Here is a 12362-nt window from a genome sequence, read left to right as displayed (position 1 = left end):
TGTGTGCAGTCTGTTGTGGAGTGTGTGGGATGTCAGTGTGTGTTGGGTGTGTGTGCTGAGTGTGTGTATATTTGTATATGTGTGTGTAATGCATTGGGTTGGTGTGTGTGTTGGGTATATTTGGAGGTTTGTGTGTGGTGTGTAGAGGGTGTGTGGTGTGTATATGTGCTGGGTGTGGGTATGTGTGTTTATATGTGTATGTGTGTTTGGTGTGTTGTTTGTGTGTGGTGTGGTGCATGTGTTGGGGATATAGTGGAGGTTTGTGTGTGGAGCGTGTGTGTGGTGTGTATGTGTATTGCATGTGTGTATGCATGTGCGTATGTGTGTGTTGTGTGCGTGTGTGTTGGGTGTGTGTTGTGTGTGTATGTGTGTGTTGGGTTTGTGTGTGTTGTGTGGTGTGTGTTGGGTATATGTTGGGGGTTTGTGTGTATGGTGTGTTGAGTGTGTGTGGTGTGTAAAATATATACGTGGTGTGTATGTGCATTGGGTGTGTTAACATGTGTGCATATCTGTGTGTATGTAAGGCATGTTGGGTTTGGGTGTGGTGTATGTGTTGGGTGTGTGTGCTTATGTGTATGTTTGTGTGGTGCATTGTGTTTGTGTGTTTTGTGTGGTGTGTGTGTTGGGTATATGTTAGGAGTCTGTGTGGGGAGAGGTTGAGTGTGTGTGGTGTGTGGTGTCAATGTGTTTGGGGTGTGTACATGTGTGGTGTGTGTGTTGGGTATATGTTGGGAGTTTGTGAGGGGGTTGAGTGTGTGTGGTGTGTGTGGTGTCTATGTGTGTTGGCTGTGTCTGTGTTGGGTATGTGTACATGTGTGCATATGTGTATGTGTGTGTGGTGTGTTGGGTTTGGCTGTAGTGTGTGTATTGGGTGTGTGTGTGCATATATGTATGTTTATCTGGTGCATTAGGCTTGTGTGTGTTGTGTGGTGTGTTAGTTATATGTTTAGAGTTTGTGGGGAGTGGTTGAGTGTGTGTGGTGTGTGGAGTCTGTGTGGTGTCAATGTGTTTTGGATGTGTACATATGTGTATGTGTGTGTGGTGTGTTGGATTTGGATGTGCTGCGTGTGTGTTGGGTGTGGGGGAGGTTGTATATGTGTTATGTGTATAACAAGGGACAAATGCTCTTAGCACAAACAGGAAAGATTTCTACCCCACACAAAAATTCATTTTTATGCCACGTCCTGTGGTCATTGCCGGAGCCAAAGCTTCATACTTATTCCACGATGCAGGAGACACTCTCCACCTGCCCTGATGACACCTGGGGCGTCATACGGCCTACAAATCAATGAGAAGTTGCCAACTGGTTTTTCTGCATTTTATATTATGCTATAGTGGTGGTGGCCAAATATTCGAATAGACTATCTTCATTTTGTTTTACTACCTCTTTCTAACTCGTCCATAATCATCACATTGGAACAAAGGAGGAAGTCAGGAAGAAAGGACGAGTAGGAACATAAGAGAGAAGATGGAAAGGGGAACAGAGAAACAGAGAGACGGCACACCGGGAGACGTTCAGCAGGGCTGCTCAGCGTGGCCTGCACGCGCCCTGGAGGAGGAACGCCCTCGCACCTCCCGGAAACCCAGAACAATTGCCCGAGTGTATCTGAGGATCCATGAATTAATGGTCCCAGAACTGTCATCACCCTCTCACTAACACGCTCTCACCTGTGACATGTTGGCTGGCCCGGGTTTGCAGGTTCAAAGCCGGCTTTGTATACCCACTCCCTCGCCATTCCCTTGTGAAATGTGTTGAATTTTCCCCACACGCACACTTCTACGTAATTGTTGCATGTTCTTGTGCTTAATGAGAATAGCATAATACTCAGGTAAAGAAGCCCCAGGTGTTCTGGAACAGTGGTCTTTCAGACAAGAGCTCTGAGGGGGGAGGAGTTACAAACATGGATGTCATCCTTTAGACACTCAAATGCACAACCTTCCTTCAATCTCAATTGTCCTTGAGATCAAATCAAATTATTACTATTGTTAAACAGGTGACTAGCTTAAATGGCAGCAGCAAGCAGTGCGAGGAGGGCTTGCAGTTGTGCTGATTTCCCCCATAAAATGCTGTACTAAATAAACTTTCAACCTCCATTTCCATCTGTCTAGGGATTTTCAACAAATTCAATAGATTCATTCACAGAATGCTACAGCCAGAAGGGACTTTAGTGATCATCTGGTGCAAACACCTCAGGCCCAAATGTATAAAATGACTTGTCCAGAGGACCTTAGCAGGTTGCATGGAACCAGGCCAGGAATTGAAATCATGCTCTCTGCACCCAGTTTCCACAGGCTCCCATCAAGGATACCACCGCACACAGGACAGAGAGCCAGCTGGCTCAGGACTGTCTTACCATGGGGACATGGGGAGCCATGCTTTAACACAGATTTCATTAAATTAGGCACTTTCACGTGAACTGGTTTGCAAACACCCACCTCCCAGCACCTTCTTGTGCCAGCTCCAGGAAAGAGACTGTGCTTGGTTTGTCATGAGCAAGGATGCACACGGCCATTAAGCAGGTTTAACCAAACAGCTCTCACTCTTAACACATTCCTTCTAAAATAAACCCTTTGCAGAATAACATATTCTTTCCACACTCCATTGAGGGCATTTGTATCTAATTGGTCTAGATGAGGAAAGAGGAGAAAGTATCACTAAGGAATATTCTGAGACTTGAAATTAGGTATTTTTTTAACTCCTGTGAAATATGTACGTATGAGTTTGTCTCACCATAAAAAGAAATATGAGAGCAAAGTTTCCTTCTTTGGGGAAAAGGAAAAATAGGCCAATATATTACAAGCTCAGAGCATGAAAGAGTTTGGCAAATACAGACTGGTCTGTCTGCTTTTACTTTTGAGACTGTGTAGGAACAAGGTGGGTAGGAAAGCGAAACTTCTTCTCCTGTACTAAGAAAACATGGAATTTAATGTCAATACATGTCCAGCAACGAACTATCCCAGAGATGCTATCTCGACATTCTAACATGGAACCCTGGCCAAAAACATAAATAGCTGAAAGTCAGAGTGTGCAAATCACTCAGATGTATGTGGCCAATGTATCCATAGACATCTTCATTTTTCCATTCCTCAAAAGTTTTAAGAATGTACCTGGGCACATGCTCTGTATCCTGCCTGGAAGTTTCCTCCTATCCTCTTGGCTTATCTAACTCCTACACATACGCAAAGTCTCAGCTCAAACATGATTTCTTCCCAGGTGCTTCTTCTGTTCCCGACTTCCCCTATTGTGGGATCCCATGATGTCTGTTGCATCTCACCTCACTTACGTAAAGCCATCCATCCTGCTAAGCTTATGTGAGGGGAGTAAGTGTGTTTTTCCATTCACAACTGTCCCCCAGCAATTATTCCCTTTTGTCTTAATCTGTTTTGTGCAGCTACAACAAAATACCTGAGACTAGATAATTTATGAAGAACAGAAATTTATTTGTCACAGTTCCAGAGGCTGGGAAGTCCAAGATCCAGGTGCCAGCATGTGGTGAGGGCCTACCTGCTGCATGTTCACATAGCTGAAGGCAGAAGGAACAAAAAGACACAGACTCCCTCCATCAAGCCCTTTTACAAGGGTGCCTAATCCCATTCATGAAAGAGGACCCTTCATGGCCTGATCACCTCTTAAAGGTATAGAGTCCCACCTCTTTATACTATCACATTGGCAACACCTTTATTTTGGAGGGGACATTTTCACACCATAGCACCTCTAACTTTATGTCAATGCTAAATACTTAGCATCTAGTAGTGTGAAGTGGTCTAAGTTGCTCCAGAAACATAATTTATAATCAGTAAATCGATCCTGAGTGATCTGAATGCCTACCCCATTACCAAGTACTGTCCCTTGATATAATCAATGCTTGCTTCTGCATTGGGCTTTATGAGGGTATTAGTGTCAAAAAGTACTACCTTAATTGCAATGAGCTAATAAAAGAATAGAGCTTATCCTGTCAATCGGGGGTCAGTAAGCTTTTTCTGTAAAGGGCCAGATGGTAAATACTTTAGACTTTGCAGGCTTTTTGGCTTTTGTCACATTTACCTGATGGCTGATGTAGTGTGAAAGCAGCCACAGACTAAATATGAATAAGCAGACATGGCTGTCTTCTGATAAAACTTTATTTACAAAAACCGGTAGCAGGCTGAGTTTGGCCCACAAGCTACAGCTTGCCCACCCTGGACCTAATGATACCTGGAGCCAACCACTGGCCAGATGACCTATCAGAGTGTTACAGGAAAGCTTGCTGGTGGTTTGAATAGAGAGAAATGGCAGAATAATAGCATCATTTTGCAGAAGATATTAAAATGGTCATCCTGAATTAAAAATAGAAAAGAAACTGAACCTTAACAGTCCATTCCAGATTCACGTTAAGAGCAGTGATTTTGGTATAGAGTCTATGTACTTGCAGAATTTTTAAATTTATAAATTTAAATATATAATTTTTTTTACAGTAAAAGTCCCTCCTTCCCATTACCACTTTTTTTTAATATACTTTAAGTTTTAGGGTACATGTGCACAACGTGCAGGTTAGTTACATATGTATACATGTGCCATGTTGGTGTGCTGCACCCATTAACTCGTCATTTAGCATTAGGTATATCTCCTAAGGCTATCCCTCCCCACTCCCCCCACGCCACGACAGGCCCCGGTGCGTGATGTTCCCCTTCCTGTGTCCATGTGTTCTCATTGTTCAATTCCCACCTATGAGTGAGAACGTGCCGTGTTTGGTTTTTTGTCCTTGTGATAGTTTGCTGAGAATGATGGTTTCCAGCTTCATCCATGTCCCTACAAAGGACATGAACTCATCATTTTTTACGGCTGCATAGTATTCTATGGTGTATATGTGCCACATTTTCTTAATCCAGCCTATCATTGTTGGACATTTGGCTTGGTTCCAAGTCTTTGCTATTGTGAATAGTGCCGCAATAAACATACGTGTGCATGTGTCTTTATAGCAGCATGATTTATAATCCTCTGGGTATATACCCAGTAATGGGATGGCTGGGTCAAATGGTATTTCTAGTTCTAGATCCCTGAGGAATCGCCACACTGACTTCCACAATGGTTGAACTAGTTTACAGTCCCACCAACAGTGTAAAAGTGTTCCTATTTCTCCACATCCTCTCCAGCACCTGTTGTTTCCTGACTTTTTAATGCATGGGCAAGGACTTCATGTCCAAAACACCAAAAGCAATGGCAACAAAAGCCAAAATTGACAAATGGGATCTAATTAAACTAAAGAGCTTCTGTACAGCAAAAGAAACTACCATCAGAGTGAACAGGCAACCTACAGAATGGGAGAAAATTTTTGCAACCTACTCATCTGACAAAGGGCTAATATCCAGAATCTACGATGAACTCAAACAAATTTACAAGAAAAAAACAACCCCATCAAAAAGTGGGTGAAGGATATGAACAGACACTTCTCAAAAGAAGACATTTATGCAGCCAAAAGACACATGAAAAAATGCTCATCATCACTGGCCATCAGAGAAATGCAAATCAAAACCACAATGAGATACCATCTCACACCAGTTAGAATGGTGATCATTAAATATATAAATTATATAATTATATAAACTATAAATTATAAAATTATAAATTAAAGTAAATGGAGTTTATGCATAGCTTTAGGGACTGTACATACTGAAGTACTACAACAATGACAATTTATTTAAACACTGGGGGATTCTGTCAGAAATTTTTTTCTTTGAAAGAGATTTGTCCAGACATTTCTCGAGGTTGAGAACCACTGGCCCATATGAAATGTACACTCTATAGACCCTCTTCATTATTCAAGAGAGCTCAGGAACCAAAGGCACCACTAAAGTTTCAAAGATCAGACTTCACAGAGAGAACTCATTCTAATGCACTATTTGTGTGACCACAAAAACCTTCACAATATGGAGTCCTGATCAGATATCTGATTTCTTTTTGGCCTGTTTGGTTTTGTTTTTGTGAGTTTAGCCAAAGTTTCCTTAGATTTCAACATTTCAAACAGTGTTTCAATCAACACAGAAGTGAGCAAAGGCTTGGTCTTCAGGGTCTTTTCGGAAAGAAAACTATCACTGCATTTATGAAGCCGAAACATTCATATGTGTGCATATGTACCCATGTGTCACAAGTACACATGCTTTTCTGGGGACTCCATTTAAACCTGTTTGTTTAAAGCCTCAGCTTTCCCTAGAGTTTTCAATGTTTCGCCATTGAGTATCATGTTTGCTGCTGTGGGTTTTTTGTAAATATTCTTTATTGGATTATGAAAGTTCCTTTCTGTTCCTAGTTTGCTGGGAGTTTTTATCATGAAGGAGTGCTGAATTTTGTCCAATTTTTTTATTCATCTATCAAGATGAGCATACGATTTCCCCCTTTTGTTCTAGTAATCTAAAGAATTACATCGACTCTCAAAAGTTAAACCACTCTGAATCCCTAGAATAAACCACATCTGAACATGATGTTCTATCCTTTTTATACACCAGTTGATTTGGTTTGCTAATATCTTATTAGGGAATTAAGCATCTTGTGATTTTCCTGTCTTTTCCTTGTCAGATTTTGATATTCAGGGTAGATGCCTCATAATAGAAAGTGTTCCCTTTTTTCTATCATCTGGAAAACTCTGTATAGCATTGTTATTGTTTCTCTCCTAAACATTTAGAAAATTTGACCAGTGAAACCATCTGGGCCTAATTTTATTTCATATAAAAGATCCTAGAAATCCTTACTTCATTTATTTCACAATAGGGCAAATGTCTACCTAGATATCAGATTATAGGCTGAAGCCCTCTCCCCTCTGAGTACCTCCTTCCAATGCTCACCACTCCCCCAATCCCAGCAACCCAGGGGTGTGGGAAGGTGGGACCCACCCGACCACTGCTTCATTGTAAATCCTCTGCACACGGGTCCCATGGCTAGCACAACAGCGCACCAAAGGAGACTCTGCCATGCACTCCTCTCAGCTGCGAACTCTAGGGACCCAAATATTTAAGGCCAAAAGTCCCAAGGTCCCCTGAATCTATCAGCATAACTACACTCTTCTAGGATGGCAAACAGCTGCAAGATCTCAGGAGTTTCCTCTACCAAAGACTCTTCACTTGCCCACAGTTCTTATCCATTTCAGGTCTGCTCTTGCTCTGCCCGAGGCCCCTGGGATGCAGGTTGACTGATGGCGCAGCTTTCTCTGGAATATCACCATGTTGGTAGTCGTTGTGGAGGAGGCAGAGGGGGCAGGCAGATCACGTGCTGGTGCTGGCTCTTGGAGCCCCAGCCTGAGAGTGGCAGGCCACATGTCCCCTTCTACATCCTTAACTGAAGCAGGACACATCCAGACAGAGCTTCATTAGAGCAGGACTGTGTTTGTGAGCCACAGTGATCTAATCTGATTTAGAGCAACAATTCACCATGTCTTCTCTGCCTCCACGCCATTCCCTTGAGCCACGCACTAGTCTCAGATAACCACTTTCGGTTTCAGTTGTCTCACCTTCTAAGGGAATAAAAATATATGTTTGCCACAGGTGCCTTGTGGCCATTTGCATTTAAGGTGTCGGGCACGTAGTAAGCACGCAATGATATTAGTTATTACTATCATTTCTCACTGTGTACAGTAATTCCTAATGGGGGTGGGTTGGATAGAAAAGAAAAGGGAAAGAGCAGATTGCTAATCGTTATCCTAAAGGTTTGGGGGTTTTAGGTGAAACCAAAGCACTTCCCTCCATCACCACCCCAACACACACAGACACACATGGGCTCACACACATGCAGGACTTGAGGTTCTACAGAGGGATTCTTTGGGAAGTGTGGCACTCCTGCATCCATCCTAGTTCCAATGGATTACTCTGGACACTCAGGGTTACTCTGGGCCCCAGATACCCCTTGAAGGCTCAGGCTGCCCATCAGAGGGCCCATAGTCTGGTGGCACTGGAGCAATCGGACCCCAATGGCACAACATGGCTTTCATTTGGTTCTGCAGTATTTCCTTAACTGTGCAAAGAAAACACCCAAAAGACATTTCGTTGCATAGTCCCATGGAAGCCCTGCTTTGCAGTCAGGAGAGGAAACCTCTCTCTTTCTCTCCCTGCTAGTACCCATACATTCACTTTTCTTTTGGTGAGAGCCTACCTCAGTTTTTTTCTAGGGGCCCCCTCCTCCTGCTCCCCAGCTCCAGTGTCAGGCCATGACTGAGTTAAATCATGTATCACCCTGTGGCATGGCTTCAGTGAGCAAGACCCTCCTGAGGCAGTGAGGCTGGGCGGCTATTTGCTGGGACTTCTGGGAAACCAGAAACGTGCTCTTCCTTTGGAGAAGCTACCGGGAGGGAATTCCTTTCTCCTTGGAAAGGGATGCTGAGCTGCCACTGCCATCACATCAGGCCTCTCCACCTCAGCTCTTCTGACATTGGACTGGGCCACTCTTCGTCACAGCAGCTGTCCTTTGCACTGCTGGATGTTGAGCAGCACGTCTGCCTCTAGCCACTGGATGCCAGTAGCGCCCCCTCCTCAGTTGGGACAACCAAAAATGCTCCAAACGTTGCCACATGTTCCCTGGGGAGGGGGAGCGAGGATGCTAAATAGGCCCAAGTTGAGAACAACTGCTTTACCTTAAAGTCAGTTCCAGTAGACTTGTCTGTCACTTGCAGCATATAGAAACCTGTGACAGACAAAGAGGAATGACATCCTTTAATCGTCTCCTAGAAATGTTTTTAAGCGGGGTATGCTAAACTCAAATTCACCAGTGAGTCTCATGTGGACCTTGTGTATGCTTGTTTTTTAAACATTTGTTTTAAATTAATTAAACATTTGCTTTATTTTATTTTATTTATTTTTGAGACAGAGTCTCACTCTGGAGTCTCACTCCAGGCTGGCATGCAGTGGTGCAATCTCACCTCACTGCAACCTCCGCCTCCTGGGTTCAAGCAATTCTCAGGCATACAACACAACTCCCAGCTAATTTTTTGTATTTTTAGTAGAGACGGGGTTTCACTGTGTTGGTCAGGCTGTTCTCAAACTCCTGAGCTCAAGTGATCTGCCCACTTCGGCCTCCCAAAGTGCTCGGATTACGGGTGTGAGCCACCGCGCCCGGCCAACTTTTATTTTGATGGTTCTAAAAGCAAGAAAAAGTTCCAGTTTGGAAGACCTCCTTTGAAATACTGACTTGGATTAAGTATCAAATATGGTTGGAAAAAGAGACACCAAGTTTTAAAAGGTTATTCTACAAACATATGTTTATAATTAGGACACAGATTTCAAGGAAATAGTAGATCCTTACAGAAGAAAGAGCAAGATTAAGAAATGACCAAAGTCACTATGTATTCTGTTTTCTTAGAAATGACCAAGGTCATTATTTTCTGCTCTCTTAACAAAGAAATTAGCTCACTTGTAGAACAAGGCTAAGAAAAAAAATCAGTCCCGGCCACGAGTGGGGGACTGCGTCTTTGCATCATACCATTACGAACAGCTGGCCATTGGATTCAGGTGCCTCTCGAGGAGGATGAGACCTTGGACCCAAGCCATTCTCTTCCACTAAAGGCAGTACCCAAAGAGGGGCTTCGCTGAGGACTGTCAGCTACCAACACTGTGGCAGCTGGAGGCACGAGCACCAGGTTCCGAGAGGGTCCCAGCAGCACAGCACAGCAAGACTTGATTACATGCTGAACAGTAAATACAAAGTTTGCATCCCTCAATTATCAGCTTCAGGAGGACATGCGCCTTGCCTTTCTTATTTATCCCAGCATCCTTAAGCACCTGGAACAAAGCCTGTCTCATGGTATTTATTGGTCAGTAAAATTTGTTGATTAGTTAGCACTGAGATAAGCAGTGCTGATGCATTGATTACAGCGAGTCAGTTTCCATTCAGGGCTCTGAGTTGAGGTGAAATTTTTCTCAACTAAATTGCATAGATTTATTATTTCTTATGAGCATCATGAAATTTTACAAATGTAGCTGGAAAGTCCATTTTAAATGACATGGAGTCAACCCCTCAGTTGCAGAGGTATCTCAACTCGGGTAAGAGAGTGCCCCGAAGGGAGATGAGTAGCAAGTCTCAGTAATGGGATGAGGCAGGAAACGCAACCATCCCCGAGTGCTCCCCACAATGAGAGAAGGGTCCTCTTGGCACCTAGAACAGCCTTCGGCCAGGTCAGCTGGGTGAGGGAGACACACACTGAGATGGCTGGGGTTCCTCTGTGGAAAAGCAGGGGGCGGGGGGCATTTTGGACAGCTCTTTGGAAAGCTGTAAAATAAAATGCAGTTCAGAACACATGGTGTTTGATCAAACAGAGCCTCCACTCAAGCGCCAAGACTCAGCAGAGGCACTCAGAACTGCATATTGTAAGCCAGAGTGTGTGTTCATAGGAATAATTTAAATATTAGGGAACTTAGTTCTTTGTTTGTGAAACAATTTCTAAATGTGTGTGCTGTCTCATTCTACTTGGGAAAAAAGCCAAGTTACCAATACAGGAGTGTGTGGGGTGTGTGCATGTGTGTGTGTGTGTGTGTTCGTCATGCATGTGTGCCATGTGTATGTGTGGGCATGAGTGCTGTTCCACAGGATAGTTATTTCTCAAAGCAGGAGCCAATACTTTTCTCTTTTTAAAAAATGTTTTTCTTAGTTTAAGTACATTTTCTTCATAGAATAACTGTCCTTTACAATTACAAACCAAGATCTGGGCCACTAATTCCATTCCTTTTCCTTCCCTCCTTCCTCTTCCCTTCCTTCTTTCCTTCCTTCCTTCCTCTTTCTTCCCTTCCTTCCTTTCTCTCTTCTCTTCCACTTTCTCCCTTTCTCTCTCTCTCCCTTCCTTCCTTCTCTCTCTCTCTCTTTCTTTCTTTCCTGATGGAGTCTTGCTCTGTCACCCAGGGTGGAGTGCACTGGCACGATCTTGGCTCACAGCAACCTCTGCCTCCTGCCTCCCAGGCTCAAGCAATCCTCTCACCTTAGCCTCCCAAGTACCTGGGAATACAGGTATACACCACCAAGCCTGGCTAATTTTTTAAATTTTTTTCATAGAGACAAGCTCTCACTATATTGCTAAGCTGGTCTCAAACTCCTGGGCTCAAGTGATCCTCCCGCCTCGGCCTCCAAAAGTGCTGGGATTACAGGCATAAACCACTGCACCCAGCCTAATTTCTTTTTAATTCAACAGATTATTATTTTTCAAATGAGTTGCTTTTTAAAAAAATTTTCCAAAGAGGAGAGGTCATCATCAGTATGTTATATTCATCAGCTAGCAGGACACAAGTATTGGGCTTTGCCAATACAGTGTGGTGGTTATCAGACTTTGTTTTATAATTTTTAACTTAATTTTATGTTTGAATAGTTAGTAGTTGGAGATGATACACAATTTAAAAGTGTACGTCGAAAAAAATTGAATTTCTCTCCTTCTCTCCTTACCCCTAGCTACCTAGTTTCTTCTAAAGTGGCCCTCCGGCACTTGTTGCTACCGGCCTTCTCTTTCTTTTTTTATACAAATGGGAACTTACATTGCTGCACTGTTCTGCACCTTGCATTTCACCCCAATACACCTTGGAGAACACTCCATATCAATATAGTTTCCTTATTTTTGTTCAGAGCTACAAAGTTTTCACATTTTAGGTATTTCCAATAATTGGCTATTATAATTAATAACTGTGGATGTGCTGTTTGCACATGTGCAAGTACAGCTGCATAATAAAATCATTGAAGCAGAATTTCTGGATAGAAGTGTTTAGAGTTTTGATGGGTAAGAACAAATTGCTCTCTATAGGGATTGTAATTAATTTACATTCCTTCTAGCAATGTATGAGACTTCCTGTTTTTTTAAACTTTTTCTTTAACAAAGTCTGTCAATTTTTTAAATCTTTGTCAATCCGGTAGGTGGAAATGGTATTTCTGAGGGAGCTGTCAGGGAGCGGGGGGCAGGGGGGAGTGGTAATAGATAAAACAAGATTGCCCATGAGTTGATCAATGTTGACGCTGAGTGATGGGTGCAGGCAGGGAGGTTCACTGCCCTATTCTATTTTAGTACAGGTTTGAAGTTTTCCAAAGTAAAGGCATAGTAAAATAGCCACTTATTTGTATGTGCTTTTCTGGGTCCCATCTATTCATAGTCTTTTCCTATTTTTCTGTTATGTTGTTAAAGCTTTTCTACGGGTTTATAAGGAATAATTTAAATATTAGGGAAATTAGCCCTTTGTGAAACAATTTCTAAATATTTTTCATACTTCATCTTTTAACTTTTGAACTCTCAGAATGGTTTTTATATATTTGAATTTAATAATTTTTATTTTATGAATTCTGAGTTTTGTAACATAATTAGAAAGATGTTTCCTATTCCAATCTTTTTAAAGTTCTATGCTCTCTTAAAGTGTTTTCATGGTTTCTTTCT

General features: G+C 42.6%; 1 protein-coding gene across 29 annotated transcripts in view; it reads right to left on the bottom strand.

The window, feature by feature from the left end:
* The window catches only part of LOC134810163 (serine/threonine-protein kinase Nek4-like), a 232505-nt gene that overhangs the window by 100759 nt on the left and 119384 nt on the right, over positions 1-12362 (bottom strand). For 20 of the 29 annotated variants that reach the window (XR_010157494.1, XR_010157492.1, XR_010157493.1 and 17 more), the window contains one exon: positions 8598-8647. The exons of the other annotated variants lie outside the window; for them this stretch is intronic. Coding sequence is in view for 8 of the 20 variants with exons in the window: in XM_063812052.1 (XP_063668122.1) it covers positions 8598-8647 (50 nt within the window). In the remaining 12 variants the exon portion in view is untranslated. The remainder of the gene's footprint in view (positions 1-8597; positions 8648-12362) is intronic. 29 annotated transcript variants of the gene reach the window in all.

This window comes from Pan troglodytes, chromosome 5 (assembly GCF_028858775.2).
Source record: "Pan troglodytes isolate AG18354 chromosome 5, NHGRI_mPanTro3-v2.0_pri, whole genome shotgun sequence".
Taxonomy (NCBI): domain Eukaryota; kingdom Metazoa; phylum Chordata; class Mammalia; order Primates; family Hominidae; genus Pan; species Pan troglodytes.
This window is presented reverse-complemented; position numbering and strand designations above follow the sequence as displayed.